Raw genomic sequence first — 26,312 nt, 5'->3', positions numbered from 1 at the left:
CAGTGGCTTCCCCCGATGAAGACATCTTTTGTTATACAGAGCAATGTTTAGCCATTCAAAAGTCATCGCCTGCATAAAGATGCGACACGCACAGCATGAGATTAATCAGGCTCGATTAGAGATGGCGCCGCTTGCTTCTTAGCTCCCCTTGGCTTCTCTTAACCGTTGCTGCCTCACCCTTGACCCTTAGCCCTGCTCCTCCTCCTCCAGCCCTCATCGTCTACCAAATCCTTTAATCTGGTCTCCTCGGTGACCCTTTCCTTTATTCTGTCGACTGGTACAAGTCTGTGCCCACGCCCCATGAAATCTGTTGGTCAGCACTCCTAGCTTAGCCACTCTCCTCCTGGGAAGAAGAAGAAGGGGGAAAAAGGAAGCAGGAAAGAGAGCTTATGGCTGGAGTACAATTAATCAAGAGAGATTAAAAAACAGACTGAGCGGGAACGACTGCAGTTCATTTTGTAACCTACTTTTTCTAGGACTGCTGTGTTTTATGAAGTGCTTTTTGCTCCACTTCTGCCATAAATGCTACATATTTCAGATGTTGTGCCTCCTTCTGATGCTGTTTTATTGACAGAAATGGCAGAAATCACACCAGAGAGAGTTAAAAATGTAACTATGAAAGTTATCATAGCATTTAATCAAGCCAGATTCTTAGCTTTACCTAGATTTACCTTTTCATTAAAATCTGATTCCATCCACACAAGTATAAATTACCTAAAATACAACATTTATTTGTTGAAAAGTTTAACATGGATTGATTTAAAAGCTATTAACAAGAGTGATTTAGTTTAAGGTTGTCATCAGTCATGAAGTTTTTGTTCCCGATATGGATGTGTTATTTCAGAAGAGTTATGAACCTCTTCTGATTCAAAGTTGTAGTAATAAAAAAAAAACAATGTCATATGCTTCGAAACTCAGTAGAAAAATAAATAGTGTTTTTAAGGATACTTTTAGCTAACGACTTTGGAAGGTCTTGTTCTTTTAGCTCTTACTGCAGCATTTGATACTGTTGATCACAGTATTCTTATCTCAAAGGTGCAGAATTGGATTTGCCTCATACGTACCTAAGTGAGAGAACATTTAAATTTGATACAGAGAGGTTCCTCTGCACTCCAGTCCTCCTGTCATGCAAGATTCCCCAGGAATCAATTCTTAGTCCTCTCCTTTTCTTTGTACTGGTTCCCTCTGTAGTCTTTTCCTAGAACATTTCTGCTTCATTCAACTCTCAGTTTGCAATCTTGAAGACATCAAAGCTTATGCGGGTCCAAATCTTCTGAGCTTCAGTGAAAGAAAAACAAAGGTTACTTTAGCCAGGCTTAATAGTTCCTCACATAATGTGTCAACCAGAATATTGACAAAGTTCAAACCAGAAGTAGTTTTATAGTCTAAAAGATTAATTTACTCCATGGATCAGACTTGTTTGTCCAGCACATTTCCAAAAAGGCTTCATTGGTTTGAATTCTGGAGGATTTGGAGTCCAAATCAAGACATTAAATTGTGGTAGGCCTTTAGATGTCCATATCCATGTTTATAACGCCATTATGCTATTTTATTCTAATAGTCAGTGATTTTTATGTAGGCTACTTTCTTAATTTCTTAGCTTGTTTTGAGAAACATAAAACACTAAGCAACACTTTTCCAAAATGTGAATGATTTTGATGTTTTCACTAGCAATTTTTACCTTTTTCTATAATATTACAGAAGATTTATCTATAAAACTGGTATTTTCCCTTATGAAATTGTTTAACTAAATCTCATGAAAGTCAGTCAGTTTAGGAGGAATTTTCTCTGTTCCTGAAGGACATTAATCCTCTGCGCACCTGCCGGTGTGACATCACCAGTACACCTGGACTTCCCTCTCTCGGAGCTCCTGGGTGGGCGGGGCCACCGGCTTCCACTCAGCGCTCGAGCGTCTTTGCTGAACACATCTTCAGCGCGAGCCGCTGTCACGGCGCTCAGTGTTCCTGTGATCTCGTTCCTGCGCTCCGGACCGAATCGAATCCTCAAAGCGATTCGTTCTTCTTCAAACAACCAAACATTTTTAGCTATAAAGGAATAAACGGTTTTGTTTCTTTTTTCCCCCAATTGGGACAGACTGGAAAAATAGCAGGGCACAGAGCGGAGCGTGAAAAGCGAGGCTGTTCGGATTATTATAGCCCGGGACAGTGGACATTATCCCCAGCAGAAGAGTACGGCACTTTGACTTACTTCGTTGCATAGTTGTCCGGTATATTCAAATAAAGCTGCTGTTTTGCTTTATTGGTGGAATACAAACGCTTCACATTTGCACCGAGTGGATGCACTTCTTTCTGTGCGCTTTGTGCAGACGGTAGCTGGTGAAAAGACTAACCTGTAGGAGGATAACAAAGTAAAACGCGTTTTTATTTCTCAATTAGAATAAAGCTGCTCAGGTGACGCTGCAAACCCGGAAACTGGATGAGGATGCTTGGTTGAAACGAGCCTGTTGGTGAAGTCAGATCTGCTGTAGTTTCGGGGATGGGAGACGGGATGACCCTCAGCGGTGTGCTGCTTGTTTTGGTCCCGATGTGCTGCCTGATGCCCGGGAACTGCGTCCCAGCGACTCTGGGCGCACTTAAAGGTGAGTACAATCCAGCAGAAGAAGTCAGCTGTTAGCGCATTTATCTTTTCACTTTATATTTGTGAAATCAAAACAACCCAGCGTGTCATGAAAAGAGAGAGAGAGACTCCTGCAACTTTATGGAGCTTGTTTTTTCTAATTCACAATTTTCACTTACATGCAAAGGGTTGACCAAAGTGAAGCATGATATACGCCAGTAAAGGGTAATGACTTAAATTCCTCCTGCGACTTATTTTAACCCGACTGCTGTGTTTGTTGCCATGCGTTGCAGCCCGGTTTTACGCGCTCCAAAGCGCAGAGCCATTCGGCTGCCTCCAGTCTTTGTTGCAGGAGTTGATAAATGGAGATTTCTGCCAAAGAAAGCAGGTGCCAGACCTATTCTGCTCCAACCCCAACAACAACTGCGCTGGTTGGGCAGAAAGAAACTCAGAGCTGCAAGACGGGTTGACCCAAACACGCGTCGGGCTAAGAATTTAAAGGAACAGTTCGCTCAAACGAGTTTTCTGCATGGAGGAAATTTATTCTTGTTTTGCAAGAATCGGCAAAGGTCAGGTTCTGCAGCTTTGCAGGGATTTATTGTTTTGCTCATGCTCAGTCAGTCGTGTTTCCAGCAGAATGCATCAGTAAAATAATCTTTATCCTAATTTCAGTGAGGTTTGAAGTGATGCAGAGTTAAAGGGTGATAAAGATTTAATGTGACTTTGAGTGAGTGTGAAGATAAGAAAAGCATAACAAGTCAAATCTTTTTGGTTGCATTATCAACAGATGTGCAGGGTTTTATTTCTCCAGAATAAAAGCAGCAAATACAAAAGTCACTCTTTGATTTTGTGAACCAATGGGAGCTCCATTAAAATTCGCTTTCTTTGAATCTGTTCATGAAATAGTTCAAGCTGTTTTTTTCTTTTTCTGTATTGATGCCTTGTGGTTTAGTACAAGCCAGTTCCTTCTCTCTCCCCCATGTGATGATGCTCACGCCTGGGTACAGCAAAAAGATTTAGAGGCTGCGTCACTCTGTCCGTTGACCATTAGGCTGCTCTAAGGTCACCTGACGGTATTAAAGGGCTTTGCTCCCTCTAGCTTTATTCACATCTACAATCTTATACTTGAAAGTTGCTTGTTTTTGAATGAAGCTGAATGAGTTAGGCACTGTTTTATATTATGATGGAACTGTGGACATATGCACTTTGATTGAATGACGAGACGCCAGCAAAGGGCAATGAGAGGAACGTTCAGATATTTGGCACCTCAGAGTGATGTCTCTTATTTTTACAATATGACATTTATAAATGAGGACATGCATTACTAGTCTGCACGCAATGCCTACTAGTTTCAGTCAAGGGTTTTTTTAAAGTGATTCTGAGAAGTGGAGAGCTGCTGCCGACTCTCAGCCTTCCTCTTACAGACTCATTTCACTACTGAACAACTCTCGAAGCCTATCACTCATCTCCACCTACTCCACCTGTGTTATACCTCAAACTGAATTAACGCCTCATGCATATAGAGCATATAGAGTCACTAAAGTAAGTGGAAGGAAAATGTGGAGAGGAAGATTAAGGATTCATTGGGTGTAAATGAAAACGGTATGATGCAACTTCAAACCTACTAAAATATGGTCTAAACTGTCAGACCAGAAAAGGAAAGCATCAAGAGAAGCAGCTAAGTAGACTATTGTACCTCTGGAGGAGCTGCACAGAGATACGGCTCAGTTAGGAGAATCTGTTGACAAGAAAACCTTTAGCCCTGTAGTTAACACATCTGGAAATCTATAAAATACCCATAACAAGTCTTACATGCACAAAACATACAGGACCAGGTGTGGAGACCACTGACAGTGGAAACAGCCAACTTGTGGAAGAAAGGTGCTCTGCTAAATGAGCAAATTCAGCTATTTGCCATGCAACATGATATGTGAGACTGAAAACTAACACTGCACATCACCCTGTTGACAGCAATCTAAGCATGAAATGTGATCAGAGTGGAAGGGAAGATGCATGGAACAAAATAAAAGGTAATCCTGGGAGAAAAGCTATTAGAGACGTAAGACTGTGGTAGAAGTTCAACATCCATTAGGACATTGACTCTGAACATACAGCCAGAGCTACAAGATAATGGTTTAGATCAGTGTTTGGGTGGCCCAGTCAAAGTTCAGACCTAAATGTTATAGTGAATTTGTGGCAGGTCTTTATAATTAATGTTGAGCTATTTTTCAAACAAAGTAGAGAAAAAAAGTCACACCCCAAAAATACTTGTAGCTGCAATTTTAGCTAACAGTGGTTTATTTAAAAAAATGACTGAGGTCATGAATATACACTTAGACCTTTATTTGTGGATATCTTGAAATCATTTTTTCTTTACAATAGTGTGCAAAACTTCAAGATGGTTGAACATGAAGGGAGTCTTTAAATGCACTCAGATGTGACTGTTGTTGAGAACTTGAAATGTTTCAGCTGCTGAGTTAAACAATGATCATCTTTATAATGAAATGTCTAAAGACTGTGCTTGCTTAAGTAGTATTACAGTGCACAAAAGCTTCTTACGTAAGACACAGTTGTTGGTATACACAGAAAGTCAGGTGATGTGTGAAGAATAACATCCAGGAAACATCCTGCTTCCAGGTACTGCTCTTATCTTGTCTGGTAACGTCCCACGTTGCTGCGGGAGTGAATGATCTGCATCAGAAATATGGTATTTTATGCAGATTCGGCACGTTTTTATTCTTCTTGTAGCATCCGTTGGCATTGCTGATGTATCAGTGTTTGGAGACGGTTGTCATACGACTCGATGAAACTGCACAAGACGTAATTGGTTTACCTTCAGGTTGAAGAAACCACTCTAGCTTACCCTGTTCCAGTCAGTTTCACTGGTTCAGCACCAGTTTTAATGCTTCTCACGTGAAACTCGTTAGGGAGTCACCAAACATGGGGCATTGGAGGGGTCTGGCGCCCACCCGTGTAGCGACTTAATGGATCCTCTGATTTATGGTGAGAAAAATGAGAGCTATGACTTTAATTTTCCTGGCTGGTCAGGAGCTCTGTAGGTGTGTAAGCATACTCTTGAGGCCACCCAGTGTCCACCGATTTTATCTCCTGAGTTGGCCTTCAAAACTATGTTTAATCTTTGTTTGCAGTCAACAGAAGCTTTGCAGAATCGCCATTGAAGCGCAATTTCTCACCCTAGTAGCCATTAGATTTAAGATTTATCACCCTCTTGTGATAGTGATGGTTCCTTTGAGGTATTAGAGAAAGAGCTATCATTTTATTCCATCTGGCTGTATGTTTATGTCTGTTGTGGGAATGTGTGTACTTTTGGTGGTCATTAAAGAGGTCTAATCAGTGGTTCTGGGGAATTTCACATATATTTTGTGAGCTAAAACTTGACAGGATGATTCTCAGTTATGCATGAATGATTCATGGGTTGAAAGGAATTTCACTACTTGGACAAATGTCCAGCGTCTTCAGCTGTCTTTCTCTGGATCGATAGATGCAATGCTGCCAGACCACACAGTTTTAATTATACCAACTTTGTTATTAGACCTCACCACACAAATATCACTCCTTTTTATCTGTTTATGAGAACTACTTTTAATGTCTGTATAAAACATTACCTATCACTTTTAATTAAATTAGATATATATAGATAATTCCAACGTCTCCACACATTTTGGTTGTTAATTGGTATGTTTGGCTGAATTTTCCCATCGCTTCATTGAAAAGGAAGTTTCCCGGATGGCTTTGAATTGTAACGGTCTGCCTTTCAAGTTCCCCAATTTGACATTTGTTGTGAATAAACTTAATTTATACATTTTGAAAGAACGGTTTATCCTTTTGACAGGGTTGCACAATATGGCGGCTCCTGCAGTGTTTGTTGTTTTGACTAGATGATCATGATGATCATTACTCTTTGTCACTGCAGTATTTCCACAAGATTGTCATGGGATTAGACATGAAATTTTGTAACCACTGATTTGAAGCATGCCTTGCCTGTGAGAATGTGGACCTCAGCTGATTATGTGTTTGGGTTGTTGCTGCATTGTTGTGTCCCCCTGGAGATTGTAATGTGGTTATACAAAGAATAAAAAAAACCTGCCTCTTCTTTCTTATCCCGCCATCCCATTGTCTGTTTCTCGGCCCCTCTGCTCCATCCATCCTGGAAATGGAGCTGATGGGGTGTGGTGGAGCTAAGTGCTTCCAGGGGAATGGAGGAAGGCTTCACAAGTGCTTTTAGCTCTTCTTTCAACCCTGCCTGATAAGCCCCTGTGTTTAAAACTGGGCTTCCTATCTTCCACTCTTTCCTGCTTTATCATAAATAGTTAGAATCTGTTTCCTTATGATCAACTCGCATGCATATCCATGCATATTGTCTAATTTTTCTTTTTCTTGTACAATGTTCATTGTTAAAGTATTCATATTTCTTAACATGTTGTCACTCTACAGCAACAAATTACAATGTATTTCATTCTGAATTTATGTACTTTAGCCGGATGAGAGAGGATGGTTCGAGCTAAATAAAGAAAACCTATCAGAAGCTGCAAAAGACTTGAAGTGAAAGACCAGGGGTGAAGGATCACTATTCAGAAGGACAATTCCCTATACTAGACAGCCAAAGCTACAACAGATTTAATGCATGTTTATCACAATGAAACACATAAAAATGTGAAATTGTAACATGACAAAATGATGAAAAATTCAAGGTGCATGAATACTTTTCATGGCAGTGAACATTTATACTTTTTATACTGTCTCTGAAACCTTTTCTTGGCCTTTTCCTGAAAAAGAAAGCCAGAGCTCAAGCACAGCTAAAGTTTCTGAGGGTGAATTCACAACAGCCCTGTTTACTCTGCTTTAATTGAACTCTAGGTTTTTTGTCTAGAAGGTCTGGCTTGTTTGGGGAGGTGTGAATGTGCAGTCGAACTCTTGATGTGGACTGAAAAAGTGAAATCTTAGGTCTGAATGTCATGAAACAAACATGACAAAAAAGACAAAGAAAAAGAAATTCTGCATCTTCTAAAATATGATGTTTCTTACCAGTAATTTATGTTTACATTTTGTGAAGAAGGAAGTTCCGCTCATGTCTTCTTCAGAGGTTTTTATGTTGTTTCCCTCAATAGATCTTGGTGTAGCGCCACCACAGGTGATAAGGTGAACAGGTTTTTCAATTAGTTTGGATTGTTTTACATAGTGTAGCTGAAAATGTAGCAAATGTTGCAATATTGGTCCCCAATTAAACTGAGTCTACCAGACTGTCAGGTGTGAAAACACCATGCCAGCAGTCATTTGTTAGATTTTACTTTTTGAATAATATCTGTTTTATGCAGTTTCTCACCTGTGGTTGTGAAATAAATATTTTAGGGAGAAAATTAGACAGAGAATATCCATTTGAAATCATGATGTCAAGGACAAAAACAAGAGAAGAGAGATTGAATGAATGAATGAATGAGTGATCAGATGAGTGTGCTGTTTGCTGTCGCAGACCACCTACAGGAAATGCTTCCTCACTCCTCTTTATGTTCGTCACCAAAGTTCATTAACTTTCCATACGCTCTGACGCATAATGGTCCCTCTATAAAGTCCAGACGCAGTCTCTGATACACAGAAGTGCACAAGAATTGTTGGCCATGCAAACCCTTTTGTTGTTTGTCAGTGGTGAGCCCACAGTGGCACTCCTGTGACCGAGAACCAAACAACTCAGAAGTCAAAGGTCACATACATATAATCAAAGTCAAGCAAATTTATGTTCCTTCCCTGTGGGATTGCATGATCTATGCCATTCTTTTCACTGTCATGACTTTGCGTCTCTTGTTCCGTTTCGCCAAGTTCAGGCTTGGTGAACTTTCTGAACTGTGTGACGGGTCGACGACATACTTGATGGATTCCAGCATTGTCTTCAGTCATTCATTCATTCATCCCGCCTGCCTGGTTCTCACTCCCCCGTTCAAGGAAAGCTCATGAAATATTCTTGCCTTGTGTCAAAACCCGCCTTTTTGGAGACTTAAGTATTCAGGAGTTGGACAACGACTTCATTTCTGTGTATTACCTTCAGAGTGAAAGCATTTATCAGGACCTCATTGGGATTCTCACCTGCTTTCCTCTTCTCATTTCCCTCGGCAGCTAGAAAATCCCATCTGATAGAAGGCGAGCTGAGTCCAAATAAAATGCATGGAGAGTACTTTTCTGCATCTAGATGAAGAAAGCACACCTAAACTGTAGATGCCTTAAGCTGCTCATTTGTGTATTCTCCTTGTGGACTGGTATTTATTACTATCTATCATATATATCAGTTTTTAATCATGGCCTTGAACTCAAAGTAAAGTAAAAAGAGAATAAAAATGTGGCGAGACCGTTATCGATTGCTTAAGACATGTAGGATTTTTGAAGTATTTCTGTGCAAATTGGGGTTGCGAGGAATGAAAAACAAGTGGATTGAGGTCAAAATGTTTCAGCAGATACGTGACAGAAACTAAGAGTTATTGATGACCTGAAAAAAAATAGGGGAAGAGTAATTGATCTGTCTCAGTTAGGACAAAACAAACTAGACTCACAGGGCCCGATACGCATCACGTGTTTGAAATGAGGTCAGAGGTCAGGCCGAGTCACTTGGCTGATTCTGAGACGCTGCATCCACTTAGCCTGTTAGCGTCTTTGCTATCTCAGACATATGGACACACACGTACTCAGGTGCAGTCAAAGAGTCGGCGACTGTTTACTCAGACAGATCAGAGGTCCTGAATCAAGAAAGGTCATCAGCTGATTGACCTGTCAATTTATTAGTCTGCTTCTATCTGTTGGGGTGTGTGTGTGTGTGTGTGTGTGTGTGCAGGTCATAGAGGACATTTAATAATGGAAAACAGTGGATGTGAGGACATTCTTCATCTAAATGCTACATAAAGAGTTTTGCCTTCCAAATCTTGAGCTTTTTAGATTTTGATAATCTTTATATCTAATTACACTCCTACAATTGAATCTATAAGGGTGAACAGAGTTATATTAAAGTTTGTCACAGTGAGGTAAGCTGTGGGTGTGTGCTACCTGTTTTGGTAAGAGAGAAAGTAGTTCCTAACTTGTCTTTTTGTGTTGGCTTACAATCTTTTAAATGGCTTGACTGGTAGCAGTTTGGTTAATCTGTAGAAAAATGAATGTTTGCAAAGCAAAAGTGCTGTAAAAACATCACCACTAGTAATAAGCTGGGTGCTAAAGTTAGCTTTGTATTCTTGGCTTCCAATGTTCAGCTAAGAAGGAGTTCACCTAGGACACTTTTAAATTTGATTTAAATTTCAAGTACTTTGTAGGAAAAAGTGACACTTTGACAGAGCAACTGACAAAATACAAAAGGTCTGTAAGCACCGTGAGAATACCATGACTGGCTAGCTTTTAGCTGCTAACAATGCTATAATGACGATGCTAGCGCCTGTTTCATAGATTTCTGGTTGTCAGCTAGCTGTTCCTGCACCACTAACATGACAATCTGGACTGTTTTCATTTGTCGTTTCATGTCAGGAGAATGATGTACCAAGTCCTGCCAGAACAGCAGAGTTCCTGTCTGTCTTAAGAAACTAGAGAAGACTCGACCCATCAGAGATTATCTCCTAGCCCCTACCTTGTTCTTCCCCATCCCCCTCTGCTGCACTTTTTGCTTTTCCTGTACTCTGTTCCTACAAGGTCACCTCTGACAAAGCCTGACTTAAGGTCTTTCCTGTAGATACTGTAGCTTATTGTTAGCTTTCATATTAACTGCACTTCTGAATCCTCATTTGTAGATCAAGTTGACTTAAGGATAGCTTCTGCTGAGTTTTGTATCAACACTAAGCTATTAAATTTTTTTTTAAAGAATGTGGACTGCATTTGGTTGTCTAATCTTGTAAGCTGAACTTCGATTCTTTAAGATACGTCTTGAGATTCATGAAAACCTAATTTTATTTTTGAAAACACAAAAAATGAGCATTTTAGGAATTAAGACCACTGTAGGATGAGCATAAAAACTGCATTTAATCACTTATTGTGGATTCTTTAAAACACATTTTCTGATTTGTGAAGCGTTTGTTCTGTTTGATGTTAGAATTCTTACTTTTTTCAAAAATATTGGTAAAATCTCATGTTATTCTTGTGAATCCAATATTTCCACTGTCTCATCTTTTGAGCTGAACATATCATTTCACCTATTCATTTGACTCATAATCACATGAGTTGCTGAACCTGAATGTATGCTTATTGTGGTGTTTGTGTTGGTCTTTGTGTTTGACCTGTGTCAGCAGTACGGCAAGGGAGGAGGAGGAGGAGGGTAGAAACCAAAGCAAAACATGCACACTCTGCCCCTCTACGCTTCCTTGGACCTTTTCCTGCAGGAAACGCACATAAACAAACACACACTTCATCAAACCATGCTTGTTTTCAACCTTTTGATTCTTTCTTTCCATGTGGGACTTCATGAACAGCATGCTGTTGTCCTTGTGTCTGTATCGAAAGGTAGATGTATTAACCTAGTCAAATCAACGCTGCAGTGAGCAGTCAGCTTTTTTTCCTAGATTTGTGCCTGCTGGCATTTTTTTACCCTCAGTGACAGCTGAAAAAAAGCCACCGTGTGCAGACTACTGAGTGGAAACGTCTGGTTCAATTCAGTTTTACGCTCTTCTCATGGCACTGACACTAAAACAAAATAACAAGCTATGCCACACAGCAGCATGACAGCATTCCACATACGTTCAAACACATTAAGTATGATAAATATTCTTTAATCAAGTTGGTTGTGGCTCAGAAAGTCATTCTTCAGTCTAAAATTTACAACTTCCTGACAGGATATGTTGATGTATTCTTCAGCAAGGCCTCCCACTTCACCTAAACATCTTCACAACTATCAAGTTTCTTTGGTCTAAAGCATCATCTCAACTTAAATTCAACATTTTGGAGCAATCTTGTTGACATTTCTAAACCTTCTTATATTTTACAATACACAAAGGTGTTTGATGAAAGGATTGAGGAATTCCCTGCAGAGCTTGGCTGTGATTGGTCAGAGTCACCTGCCTGTGTGGGCTGCTTTCTCCTACGAGTTTGCATTGTTGACAGTAAACGCCACGTCAGGGAAGTTGAAGGAAAGCTCAATAATCTGCTGTTTTCAGCTACAAACATCCCACAGATCCACCTGTAAATACCTTGATTTCAGGGCAGACTTAGTCTTGAAATAGTAGCTAGATGATTGTGCCTCAATTTTTAAAGACATATGAACTTATATACAAGACATCAAAGCACCAGAAATTAGTCCAGAAAATAGATTTTTTTGATCTTGTCTGACTAAATGTCTTTAAGTATTTTTTTTAAATTAAAACATTGTTTTCATTTGTTTGTGTTCAGATTTTCTTTTCATAATTTTTAACATGGGTTTATATATATTTTGCATTTCAAAAGCTTGATAGTAAAAGTAGCGACGCACTGACCAAAGAATTTTACTGATTTTACTGGTTTTAGCTGATTTTGATTTTTTGTTTTCAGAGCTATTACCATTCAAACCTTCTTTTTACCCCTTTGTGCTGTTTTTAATTATATAAGTTAAAAGAAGTGACCCCTTTTTTCACACTGTCTGAGAAAGGCGTTGCTGTAAAACAGAGTTTTACTGTTAGTCCTTTTCTTTTTTAAACAGAGTCAAAACAGTTATGGAGCTAATACTTAAAATTGTCTTAAGGGTCTTTCATTTGTTATTATCATGATTAACAAGTTTAACTTTACTAACTATAAACACCGTCACTGTTAGAAAATATAAATCCTTACCTTATGAGGTTTTAAAAATGCTGCCAGCATTTCCAAATCTTCAATTTAAAAATAAGGTTAAATGTTTAAATACATGGAAAAAAATGACCTGTTTTTCAAATAAATAGATGCTTATCCACAGGATGTGTTGTTTATTTACATATTTAGACCCAATATGTGAAACAAGTAGGGAAGCAACAGTATCAGGAAGCATTACATTAGAATAAAACTATTGCTGAATATAACAATGATGATCTTTTCCTTCTTTTCATTTGTCACAATGTCCCAAAGTTCTTTGTGAGCTTTGGCTTCCAGAACCTGCATTCATTGCACTTAGATTCCAATCATTATACCACATATATCATCCAAGAAGACGTTTGTGATTGCAGAATTGCACATATCGATATTCCTGCAGCTCTGGTGCGAATTGACATCCTGCAGCCGATGGCACTGTGTCATGTCGGAAAAACTCAGCTACAAAATGACCAAAACTAAAGAAGCCACAGCCTTTGTTGTAACAGCCAGACGAAACGTCGAACACACCTCCATACAAGTTAAAATTTGCAGCATCCAAATTCAAGAGTGTTAATGTTAGTGAGACCTCTTTGCATTTCGTTATGGTTCATAATTAAATGACAACATAGCAAATCTAGCGTGAGCGGCTGTTACAACATAATAAAAATAAGAGGTAACATGAGAACAGCAGTAAATTTTTTTTAATATAATGAAAAATGGAGTTAAATGTATTTTGTCTTATTGGTAATACCTAGGGCCATGTTAACAGGGGGATAGAGTAAATATAGGACACACCGATCATTATGAGTCGGAAAAAGTAAACTGGATTTTCTGGTTGAAAAGTAAACATGACACTGGTTCAGCTGGTTTGCCAAGGGAAATAGATGGTTATCCACAGGATGTGTTGTTTATTTACATATTTCTGAACGTGAGAAAGAAACATGTTTAGCATATATACAACGACCAGTCGTACGACGCATTATGCAACCTGGTTATAAAAAGGAGCAGCAGCTCATCTGTTGCTCACAAATAAAGTCTTCAAAGAGAACCTGAGAAATGGATCTTTTAAATTAAACAAATAAACCAGCGGAGCTGCTGCTGTGTGTGAGAGTGTGTGTGTTTATAATGGACTCAGATCCATTTCCTCTGTGTGAATTATGCCAGGTCTCCCTTTGGCAGGCTAGTAAATCAAAGCACCTCTCTTCACTCCTTCTCCCACAGTTTTTTTATGCCTGTTTGTATGCAGGTGTGTGTGTGTGTGTGTGTCTTGGCAGTCACGTTTGGCACATATTGTATGAGGCCCATTTCATCCTCTCACACACACATGCTTGCTCACACAATGACAGCTTGACAGCAAGGGCTGCCCTGCTGCGCCAACTTTGAATTCATTGATTGATCGAGACTTTCTCAACTGAAAGTTTCTGTGGTGTTATTTTACACCCGTGTGTATGTGTTGGTTAAATTTCAAAGTCTATGCTGTATTGTTTATGTTTGTTATTGATTTCCAGTTCTCCTGTTTTGTTTTTGTGATGCTCTTTTGGCATTTTGACCTTCTTTCTCATTTGTGTTTTCACACTGGAAAGCGTACGCTTCTGTTTTTGTGTGCTAGCAGGACTGAATCAGTGTGTGTGCACTGTTAAAGGAAGCATGGCAACACCAGGACTTAATGACAGGAAACTGGCGTAGGCAAACATAAAGGAAAGCTGTCAGCAATCCTCCCCACCTTGCACACAAAAACGCTCTCAGATAAATGCTGCCGCAAAGGCATTTAAATACAGGCGCTCACACAAAAAATGTAAAAAAGCAAAAGGTTTTGGCAAATATGTTTATGCTTTCACAGTTGTACAGGTCTAGATTTGAAGAATATTTCCTGAACACAAATTGGATGCAAAACAGAAAATAAATTTGTTTACAGTTTTAGCCTTGATTTAAAGGAACTAAGTATTTTAGCAAATTTGCGTGTCGTTCTTAACCATCTTCTCATGAAGCCCCTGAATTAAATCTACAATGCCAGATGTCCCCCACTGTTGTTTACTGACACTGACCTATCTCGGCCTACCAACTAGAGTTTTGTTTTTTTAAATTTGTTTATTATGTAGATTATTTATTAGAAAGTCAAGTCTTTTTAATGTTACAAACCTTCATGCAGAGGTTTAGTTTCCAGGACTTCTCCTGCAGCACCGAGTTCAGGGCTTTTGTTTGTTCCCACAAGCTGCTGGAGGACAGGTATGTAAGGGAGGGAGATTGACCTCAAATTCTGTGCAATACAACCTGCTGATAATCCAAAACAGTCCTCTGGGTTTCATTAAAAATATTTCTAGAAAACTAATTTTAAAGGCAGGAGTATTCCTTAGGTGTTCTGCTGCAAGTGTAGAGGTCCACCTTCATAACGATGTGTCAGCGTCATTAAAACAGAACTCAATTTCCTGTCAGAGATTGTTGAAAGACGCTGGGAGTCAGTGGACGGCACATTTTTTTCACAGGAGTCACTTATTCTCTGACTTGGGTTTATAATCCAGTTTATGAATATTTGTTACCCTTCTGCTTGTTTCTCTGATAAGAAAAAAAATATTCATGGTTAAAGCCGTATAAAGAATCAAAAATGCTTCCATTTGCAAAGTTGTTCATGTTGAGCTGTTGTGCTGAGCTAAATCAGTTTGCAGTGGAAAACATTTGCTTCTCTTTGGGTTAATATAGTTTTACACTTACGTTACTTAAGGTATATATTTTTAATCTAATCCAGTTACTCTTAACCTTGGAATGCTTCACTTTTCTTTGGTACAGTTTTCAGGTATTTCACATAAATCAAAACCATTGACTTAAATCAATTGTATCACATCTATTTGTGTGTCCAAGTGTTTTCTTTTTCTTCTTTTTCATGCCTAATATGGACTTTTACTGGTAAAGTTACTGACCTTCTGCAAAATAGTGATCCTAATGGCGACCGACGTCGAGTACAATGGAGAAAAGCATCATCTTTGGAGGCATTGGAGAGGGTTAGAGGAAAGATTTGAGTACAGATTGAGTTAAGGGCAACCAAGAAGTTTAATGCCTCATTGGGACCTTTAGTTGAAAAATTACCAATCCTCTGAGGGTAAATTAATCGTATGGGTACAAAAACGCTGAGCATCATCTCTAGCTTAGTTAGGGTTAGAGAAAAGTGGTGAATTATAGATCAAATTAAGGTTAGATAATGCGGTTAATTATACAAACTGAATGGAAGTTTGTTTTACAATAAGGATAGCTGCACAAGCTTATATTTGCTTGTGCTTCTGTGGACAAACTGCTCATTAAATTCTTGCTTCTCCAATCCCTATACCTCCCCTTGGTCTCCCTGCTCTGCTCTCCTTATTGTGGTTTCTTTTAATTGGAGTCTGAGGTGGTAATTACAGGGAAGGAAAGGGTGGGAGGAGGGGAAGGTAGGAAGCAAAGGGTGAGGAGACAGAGGGGAAGCAACAAGAAGGAGTTGGAAGGAAAAGAAGTGTTTGGTTTGGATGAAAGAGGAGAATGAAAACACCTTTTTTAAGTAGGTCAGTTTTGTAGAGATGACCATAAAACATTTTATTCTTTGGAATTTGTATAAAAAGTTTGATAGTGTAGATATTCAGGCTTTATCCTAAAGTTGAATCTGCGCTGAATAGTCAAATAGTCTGATAGGCTCTTGTGAATCATTTGCACATAATTACTTTTATGTGAAATAAAAAAAACAAAAACAACACATTTGCCTTTAAAAAGTGATGAGACTTTTTCACTCCATTGTTTGCCTGTATTTGTTTTTCATTCGTACATAACTCCCACATGTGAATTCTGCTAAAACCTCAATTCTGCATTCGGTTTGAGTCGCTGTTTTTGTGCAAGGTGTCTGCAGGGAGTAACTTGTGTTAAATGAGGTACAGTCAGCGCCCGTTCCCTCCTGCTGTCTGGAACGCTCACACACGTTCACGCCCAACATCGCTGAAAACCCACCGCGCTGTAAGGATACATTAATGCTGATCCACATTATCATAATTGAGGTGTCTGTGGAGCCTGTTTGTGTATTTTGTGTGTGCGTGGCTGTGCGCCCATGGGGAATACAGATGCAGCGAGAGAGGGTCTTTAGTGCCAGACAGACACTGTACTTTCATCTTTTAGCTTAACATTACAATGAAGGACAGACCGTGTGTGTTTGTGAGTGCGGTAAATCATAGGCTGGGAAAGCCTTCTGAAAGTATTATCACTGATCTAGAAAGCATATCAACATTACAAAGCTCTACATGGACACTCCATGGATGTAGATGGTGCTTTCACACTAAGAACACATCGACTGAGCTTTTGTTTTGATTATAATCACGATCAAAGCTCCAGGAAATTACAGACAACACATTTCTTGTTTAGTTGTTAGACCAGAACTGCACCTTTTTAAAGGTTTAAATTCTTGAATACATGGAGAGTGAAGCTTCTGGATACTGATCTAGATGTGATTTAAAGATACAATTAAAGGATTTGAGTGACCTCACTCCCCAGAGTGTGCCATCAGACAGCATCGTGACACCACAGCAGCCCCTGTCTTGGTGAATCTCATCAGATTAAGTGCTTTTATACAATGGGTACATGGGAACAGAATGAAAATTACATCCCTGCAGTCCAGAGTTGATTAATAAAATACTGCCTTGATACGCAGAGGCTGCCTAGGAAAGTGCAGGCATTGAAAGGAGACACAAATCCAGCCGGGTTTTCAGACACGGCCGTTTATCCTTGAATGTTAGGATGACATCATAATCTGTATGAGTCACTGGACAATTTTAGATTTCATCTGAAGTAGTGGTTTCTAAAACTTTTATGCCTTTGACCCATAAAATAGCAGAGTTAAATTAACTGCTGGTTGAGTATGCAAGCATTAGTATTAAGTCACTTTATCAGGGATATAATGGCAACACAAAGAGCATCTACAGCTCCCATATGTTCTTTCTTTTTATTTATATTTTAAAGCAGGATGGAGTTATTTTCTTCTATGTACTCGTACCTCCTCTCTCCGTTCAAAATACTAATGTCAGTTTAACTGGTTATGCTACATATTCCTTTCCTCTGCAACCTCATCCAGTTCCTGCTGGGAAATCCAAAAGTAATTCCAGGTCAGATAAGATACAGTATGAAATCCCGCCTTACATTTCTGTGCTGACCCTACAGCAAGTTGTGCAGTAGATTCCTCCAAAGCCAGAGACACTTCCTTATCAGACGACCCCAGTTGTCTCCTTTTGATGCATGAGAACAGCATATCTCTGAGAATTTAGACACGTCTTCATCTTATCTTTGGGTTGGTGGTTAGCTTTGCTTCAAAGCAAGCCAGTCTCACACTCAACCCTAGTTGTTGTTCTTCATGCGAAGATAAAAAGAAAACATTGTCTCTTGAGCTTTTATTTTTTAATTTTTTCTGTTTTGCTGATGTTGTACCAAATGTTCATGTTCATAATCTGTTCCATTTTTCTGTCTGTATCCACTTTTTGTAATTGTGAACACATGAAAAGCAAAGGCTTAATTATTACCCTCAGCAGTAGCAATGCATCAATCCTCATATTGAAAATAAATCTAGATTGGGTATTAGTGACATTGTTCCTGATCCATAAGGACAGATCTATTCAGTCTAATTCTATGCTTTATACTCTTCATGACATACAAACATTTTAAATAAATTCAGCACTGTTTTTCTGTATCGGATCGATTTTGGTCATATTAAACCTCAGATATCTGTATCAAAAGTAAAAAAGTGGATCGGTTCTGTTCTTATAACTTTTTACATTAGCAATAATAAGAGAAATTGGACTTGACTGAAATTAATGTTGGATTTAAACCAAAACAAAACATTTATTCTTGTTTAATTCAGAACTACCACCTCTCCCAAGTAACCTGAAACACAGTTGTTTCTTTTACATTAACTCCAAACAAATATTACTCTGCTACGTCCGTCTATGTCAAAACTCGCAAGTTGGACTTGAAATAAAACCGGTATCGACCTCATTACCCTCCACCTGCTTTCACCACAATGATTTGACCTGCTGTTTCCGTTAATAAAAGCCTGCATAGTTAGAAAACTAATAGGTAACTGAGAGAGGAGGAGCTATTTATTAGGGCAGTATGAAGGGCTTGGCTTTTAATAATAATAATAATAATACATTTTATTTGAAAGGCGCCTTTCTGGCACTCAAGGACACCGTACAAAGAACGAAAAATAGCAAAAACAATAAAATATAGCAATTAAAAGTAGGTAGAATAAATACACAACAATGTATCTATATAAAATCTATATGTAAATCTATGTAAAAATCTATATAAAAATCAAGCAAACCAATTGTGTCATGTTGAAAAGGCAGATCTAAAAAGGTGTGTTTTAAGTTCGATTTTAAATTTAGGGAATGAATTTATGTTTCTAAGATGAGGTGGTAGGGAGTTCCAGAGTTGGGGGGCAGAGCGACTGAAAGCTCTGCTCCCCATGGTAGTAAGACGGACAGAGGGGACAGACAAATGGATAGAGGAGGATGATCTGAGGGAACGAGAGGGAGTGGCAATATGAATAAGATTGGAGAGATATAGTGGGGAAAGATTGTAAAGAGCCTTAAAAGTATACAGAAGAATTTTGTATTCTATGCGGAACTTGGTAGGCAGCCAATGAAGTCTTTGCAAGATAGGAGTGATGTGGTGCATGGATGGGGTTTTAGTAATGATACGGGCAGCTGAATTCTGGACCAGTTGAAGCTTATGAAGAGATTTCTGGGTGAGACCAAACAGAAGGGAGTTGCAATAGTCCAGGCGTGATGTCACAAGACAGTGAACAAGAATGGCAGCGGAATGGGAAGTAAGGGAGGGGCGAAGACGGTTGATGTTGCGTAGATGAAAATAAGCTGAGCGGGTAATATTGTTAATATGAGACTGGAAAGAAAGGGTGCTGTCAAGAATAACACCCAGACTCTTTACCTGAGGGGAGGGGAAAACGGAACAGTTATCAATTTCAAGACTAAAGTTTTTGATTTTGGCCAGATTAGATTTAGTACCAATGAGAAGGACCTCCGTTTTATCACTATTAAGCTTAAGTAGATTAGAGGAGAACCAGGATTTAATTTCAGTCAAGCAATCAGTAAGCGAGGATGGTGGAAGGTTGGAGGCGGGCTTACTGGAAACATAAAGCTGGGTGTCATCCGCATAACAGTGAAAATCAATGTTATATTTACGAAAAATATTACCCAGGGGAAGAAGATAAATAATAAAAAGAAGGGGCCCTAAAACAGAGCCCTGGGGAACTCCTGATGTAACAGAGGAAGGCTGGGAAGAAAAGGTTTTGATCCGAACGAACTGAGTGCGGCAGGAAAGATATGATTTAAACCAGTTTAGAGGAGTCTGAGTGATACCAATGGAAGACAGTCTATTAAGTAGGGTGACATGACAAATAGTGTCAAACGCTGCACTCAAATCAAGTAAGATAAGAATGGACAGCAAGCCAGAGTCAGCTGCCATAAGGAGGTCATTAGTGATTTTTATGAGAGCTGTTTCTGTACTATGGAGGGGACGAAAACCAGACTGAAACAGTTCATACAGGTTATTGTTGGATAAATAAGTGTGAAGTTGCGATGCTACTATCTTCTCAAGAATTTTAGAGATGAAAGGCAAGTTGGAGATAGGACGAAAATTATTCAGATTGTAGTAATCAGCACCAGGTTTTTTTAAAATAGGAGTTATGGCAGCAATTTTAAACGATGCAGGAACTTTTCCAGTGGAGAGAGAGGAGTGAATAATGGTAGAAATAAGAGGGATTATGGTTGAAGCACAGGCTTTAACCAGGACTGTAGGAAGAGGATCAAGCAGACAGGTGGACGAGTTGGACTTATGTATTAGACTTGTAATTTCTGAAGTTGTTGGGAGCTGGAAGGAGGAGAAGGAATGGGCTGGAGGAGAAAGTTCAAAAACAGAACAGGGGAAGGGTTGTGAGCTGAGTTTCTGGTGAATCTTTAGAATTTTGCTGTCAAAAAATGACATGAGAGAATTACAAAAATCAGTTGAACACAGATATGAAGGTAGAGAGTCCGGGGTTCGAATAATGTTCTTATAAAGTGAGAATATTGACTTGGTGGAACCTTCATTTGAACAGATTAGACCAGTGTAATAGAGGGATTTGGCTTGAGTAATACAGTCCTTATACTGTACTATGTAATTTTTATAAATGTCTTTATGAACAGCTAGTCCAGTTTTCCGATAGAGCCTGTCAAGTTGCCGTCCTTTGGCCTTCATGAGCCGAAGTTCAGGAGTAAACCAGGGGGCAGAACGAGCAAAAGAAACAGATCTGGTTTTTAGCGGAGCAAGAGAGTTGAGTATTGAGTGAAGACCAGTGTTATAATATGAGACCAGGTCGTCAAGAGCAGTTGAATTTAAAGTGGAGTATATGTTGTCCATGAGAGAATTTACACTGGAGGAGAGAGAATTTAAATTAATATCCTTAATGTTACGAAAAGAAATAAGACGGGAAAGCTTAGTGATTGAGAGAGGAAGACAAATGTTAAATGAAAGAAGAAAATGGTCAGTTATGGCAAGTTCATCTGCTTTACAATCAGAAGGGGAAACACCAGAATAACAGACTAGATCCAGGACATGACCCTTGGAATGAGTGGGAAAATTGATGAGCTGCTGGAGACCAAAGCTCTGGAGGCAGGATGAAAAGTCTTTAGTCAGAGGACTATTGCAATCATCCATATGAATATTGAAATCACCCAATATTATAATGTTTGGTGAAAGGATTGACAAGTGAGTAAGGAGAGCAGCAAAGTCATTCACAAAGGCATTATTAGTTTTCGGGGGACGATAGATGGTTGTAATGATGGTGGGGGTAGGTCCAGAAAGCTGACACACAGTTGATTCGAATGAGGAGAAGGTGGGAGCAGACAACGGCGAGACTATCCACTTCTCGCGGTGGATTACCGCGAGACCTCCTCCCCGGCCGGTGCCACGGGGTTGAGAGATGTAAACAAACCCCGGTGGAGCAGAATCGTTAAGCTGAGAGAAGTCATTAGGTTGTTGCCAGGTCTCAGTCAAGCATAGAAAGTCAAACTTACGGTCAGTAAGGAGATCCTGGATGAGATGTCCCTTGCCCGTGAGTGAGCGGATGTTAAGCAGACCGAAGTTTACAGAGGAATTATTTTTGCTCTCATAGTAAATAAAATAAAACTTTGTAATTAATGTCACTAAGAGGGGATGTGGACTTATCCCACCCTGACATATGGATGAAGCCGAACTGTGTGTGTGCTCACAGAGGGAGGAAGGGGAGGCGGGGTGTAACACAGCTAATAAGCTTTAACTTTTGAACCTTACGTCAATTACTTTGATAATGAGTTTTTCTAAAGCTGGCGTGTGTTTGCGTGTGTGTGTGTGTATTATGCTGCTTGGGGGTGGTAACCTAATGAAACATTGAGTTAATGTATTAGCTGCTTATGATTATGATGTTCTGTTTTGGACCAAGTTCACACAAAGGCTTACCAGTTAACAGTAGCACCTTGACTTTCCTGTTGCTTACTTTACGTTTTCCATGTTTAATTATTAACATTATTAATGGTTTACTTATGAATGGAGCTGTTATTAACCTACCCCAGCACCAATTAATGAGTCACACCATGTGTTGAATGAACCTTTCTAGTCGAAAATCTCCAAAATATCACATAATTTAACTGAACTAAGCCCGGTTTTTTTTATGTAGCGTTTTCTAGACATGCAGGTAACCAAAAGTGCTTTGCTAAGCCAAGAAGGTCCTGGAGTTTATTTATTAAAATTACATATATTTCAACTTTGCTGTAAGTATTCAACACACGTCTAACTAAACTATCCAGAAGCACTTTTTTTTTGCAAGCTGTTTGGATAATTGCTGCAAAATGAAATAAAACTCTCCTAACAGTCTCCTAATAAACCCTACAAATGACACAGCAATGTTTATAGTGGAAAGAGTGCGACTGGTCAGGCTGCAACCCGCTGAAGGTTGACCAAAGATGTGAAAGACATGTTTTTATATTTTTGTTTAACTGTTGGAGGAGCTTGTTTCTGAGAAAATAATTCAAGGGCATGTGCTGGCTTTTGTATTTATAAGTCTGTATACAGTTGGTGTCACTTTGGATGTCACGGCATGGGTGTGTTTGTTTTTGTCACCCTGACTCGTTTGCATGGGGAATGTGAAGAGAGTTTGCATGTCATTGTTGTTGTACTTTGAGCAGAGACGCCCCCAGAGTTACTTGGAAAGGATGAAGTTCGATAAAGAAAGGCAGGAAAAAAGCTTACTCATTCTTTGGGGTTTTATGTTTCATTTTGGTTTACGCACAAAATAAGAAAGACGGTAAATTTCTCTACAACATATGTTGCAATTCTTGGGGGGGGAAAAAGCCAATGTGAGTGAGTTTAAAGAAGTTAACGATAATCATGATCAGTGACATATGAATCACCTTTAGTATTTTAGCTGTATAATTGTATTCTAGTGTGCCTTGTTCATTTTATTTGAATAAAATTTTATTTTATCTTAATTTTCCATGTGGATCACATTGATCTGTTGTTACTATTACGGCTTTCATTGTCATATTTTGCATGGTTGGAGCAGGACCAAAAGGCAGACAGAAGCTTAGGAGGATCAATTTGAAATCTTTAATAAAATTACAAATCTTACAACTGGAGAATAATAAAAACAGGACATAAAAAAGAGTAAAAGGCAGCTGAACAGACAGGGTAACAGAAGGATCCAGCCAAGAACAAGGAATATCCAGGTTAAATACAGAGTTTGATTTGTGACAGGAGACAAGTGGCAACTGTGAGAGAAATCAAACAGGGAGGGAAGATGAATAATAAACACAGGGAGGCTGAACTAGGACTCAAATAAGTTACAAATCAAAAGGAAAAACACGTATAAAAAAGAAGAAACTATATACAAAGGAATGAAAACAATACCAGCAAGACCTTTTAAGCAATAATGATAAACTGAATATATCAATATTTGTTGAGCAATAAAAAGGAAAACAAATATTAATGTTAATGCTCCATATTTTTTATGTTTGTTTACATACAGTACAGACCAAAAGTTTGGACACACAGTTGTGTCCAAACTTTTGGTCTGTACTGTATGTGGTGACTTCATGTCACCAAGCTTAATCTGTCTGTTCAGGAAGTCTCTGTTACCAGACACCGATAAAGATCCCCAATAACATGCATCGCTAATCTTAAAATAATATAGTTGACAGGAAACAGTTTTGCACAGATACAGGAACTAAAACATGTCCTTATAAGTGCATGTGTGACAGTGACATTACTGAAATATAATCAGATTCTGCTCTTCTTCCCCAGCATGTTGACTTACAGCTAAAAGGCGCTGGCGGACAAAGAGACGCTTGTTGGGTCAACCACACGCACACACGCGAGCGCACCCCCCGACGCACACACACATGCACACATGGATATTTGTATTTAGCAGGAATGAGCTTAGGGTCATTAATCTTGCTTTGGAGCAAACCAGCTAAATTCAACATTGTGCAGGCCCTGAATATTCATGTTTAGAAACGGAGCTGACGGAAAACAGCCAACAGTTGTGCTCTGAATGTCTCCTGTCTTGTTTTTCTTCTCGGATCCATTTCCTTTTCTCTCTCCGTGTTTACTATTTTTCTGAAAGAAGGTTCAACCTTGGCTCCACCCACTAGGAGTACGCCCACACAGGTGTAACCACATGTTTGCATGCTTTCAGTTGTTGAAATGTTTGACTTCAAACTGGATGGAACAGCTTCACTGGAATACTACTGGGTTTTTTTTTTTTAGATCGTTAATCATAATTAACTCACATTTGTATGACCATATAATGAAATGCATCTGTTTGTTCATTGAAAAAAACATGATTACAAAACAAACAAAGTATTGCAGATGAATGACAAGGTGGTAAACATGGATTTTGTGGTGTGAATATGCTGCGGTAAAGAGGGATTTTGTGGCCTAGTGCAGATTAAAAGGGCAGGAAGGTAGAAGAGATTAACATGCTTCTGATTCACAATGTTTGCCAAAACCTTCTGACCTCGAATCACCATTGTCTTACATGAGCTGAGATCTGTAAGACAAGATCTTGGTTATGGTTTTGATGCATAACCAAGAAGCTGTATTTAAAATTGACAAATTTTATCTTTGGTGTTATATACCAGCATCTACCTTATTGAAAGTGAACAACTGCGGGCTTTAGCTGCTTTAAATGTTAGTTTCAGTTGAAAACCGCAAACATGCTAAAGTATTATAAAATTTAACCTGCTACATTAAGCTATAGGAGACGAGGCCTAAGTGAATGCTACAAAAAAAGAGCCAGAAAAGACCAAAAGTCAGAAAGTTAAGATGTCAAGTTCTGTGGAGTGATTGCAGTTTGAGAGGCTCCTCCTCCGTCTCCCCGTCTCTCTCTATCTATGTGTCTCAGTCTCTTCCTTTGGGTTTAATCAGCCAGACAGTGGCGTGAACCCGATCCAGGGCGGAGAGATCTCACCATTGGACATTAATCTGTGTGACAGGGGCTTATTAGATAAGAGTGGTCTCCGCTGCTGGCTTACACTGTGGATGGAGCCAGTCCTGACAGAGAGATGTGGCTGAGGGAAACTGCGCTGTGCAGGGAGGGCATGTGAAGGAGAGGCGGCGATTTAACTTTAAGAAACTCGTCTGCCCCAGAGGAGAAGAAGGGAGGGATTTATTCTTGTTTGCTCTGACCTGGAGGTAAATTGGAAGTGCCGGGGAGATCGAGCGCCTGTGTTTAGAAGGTCAACAGCGGCTCCATACGCTGCAAAAGCTGCAGCACTCCATGGAAATATCATTACAGCTCTCTGTAAATTAGAGTGTGTGTGTTTTTCTTCCTCTTCTGGTCGCAGACTGTCCTCACACATGAATGACTGATCTCTAACGCAGATTACGTAATCATGCAGCAGCTCTCCAGAGTTTTGGCATCACAGTGTCTCCTCGGGCAAAACGAAAATATGATGACATTTACTCTTTCAGTTTTTCTCCTGAGTTTGAGCTGCTTAGTTGTTGTCTTTTTTTATGCCCAGCTGTACGTGACTGACTTCATTTGACTTGTTCAAAGTTGTAAACTGAAATGAAAGTAATTCATCTCTGTTGAGTCACATCTCTTTGTACCTACACTGATTAAGAAAAGACAATGAACCAGAATGCAGTGTGGACAGTTTTGAAACTTGTCTGTTCGCATATGTACCAGATAGTGATCTGTTTTCTTTTCTTTTTTATGTAACAATGAAGTGACGAGCTGTCGGCAGCACTTCAGTTACAGTGAAGATGTTCCTAAAGGTGATTAGTTTTAGGCTGATTTTGGCATTGCATTTTCAGAATATATTGGTGTGTATGAATTTGTGTGAAAAAAGCCTTGTGCAGGATGTATTTCCTTCTGGGGATCATTTTCTTTAATTAGCTGATGGAAGAAAATTGGTTAATAATGTAACGGCTGAAGTAATTGCAGGTTAAAGTAGGTCACCATAGCAACACAGTAGTATAAAGGTTACTACTGTTTGGTTTATCAGAAACGGAGGCATTTTGACGTAAGCTGAAGATGAGTTAAGCTCTTTATCTGGACGCCATTGTGGACAATTGTCTAGAGGTGTGTACGCTGTCGACGTGTAGAGGAAATACATGTGCTGGAAATTCAAATATGGGTGTCAAGAAAAATTACAACACATTGTGCACAGGTCTGACTAACATTGTTTTGCATGCTCTGTCAGTCGTTTCATTAATTTCTGCTGCTGTAATCTTTGTGTCTTATTTATTTGTTTGTTTACTGTAGCAAAAATAGGGCTGCATAATAAGCTCTTATGCAACTGCAATGTTATTGTGGAATAATTCAGTGACGATGTAGATTATGATTAACCCATATTATTGGGACTCTTCTCCTTCTCCATCAGGGCGACTAGTCAGGGGTTTTAGCATCTTGGTCACTAAGATCTATA

General features: G+C 39.2%; 1 protein-coding gene across 2 annotated transcripts in view; it reads left to right on the top strand.

Moving 5' to 3' along the window:
• Positions 1-1,948: 1,948 nt before the first annotated feature.
• Positions 1,949-26,312, top strand: part of sema4f (sema domain, immunoglobulin domain (Ig), transmembrane domain (TM) and short cytoplasmic domain, (semaphorin) 4F) — a 58,818-nt gene continuing 34,454 nt past the window's right edge. Inside the window, exons 1-2 of one of the 2 annotated variants that reach the window (XM_032583587.1) lie at positions 1,949-2,189; positions 2,397-2,599. In XM_032583587.1, the coding sequence (XP_032439478.1) occupies positions 2,497-2,599 (103 nt within the window). In that variant the 5' untranslated portion in view covers positions 1,949-2,189; positions 2,397-2,496. Of the gene's footprint in view, positions 2,600-26,312 lie in introns of both variants that reach the window. The other variant, XM_032583588.1, reaches the window with a different exon arrangement.

The sequence above is a fragment of the Xiphophorus hellerii genome, chromosome 14 (genome assembly GCF_003331165.1).
Source record: "Xiphophorus hellerii strain 12219 chromosome 14, Xiphophorus_hellerii-4.1, whole genome shotgun sequence".
Classification (NCBI taxonomy): Eukaryota; Metazoa; Chordata; class Actinopteri; order Cyprinodontiformes; family Poeciliidae; genus Xiphophorus; species Xiphophorus hellerii.
This window is presented reverse-complemented; position numbering and strand designations above follow the sequence as displayed.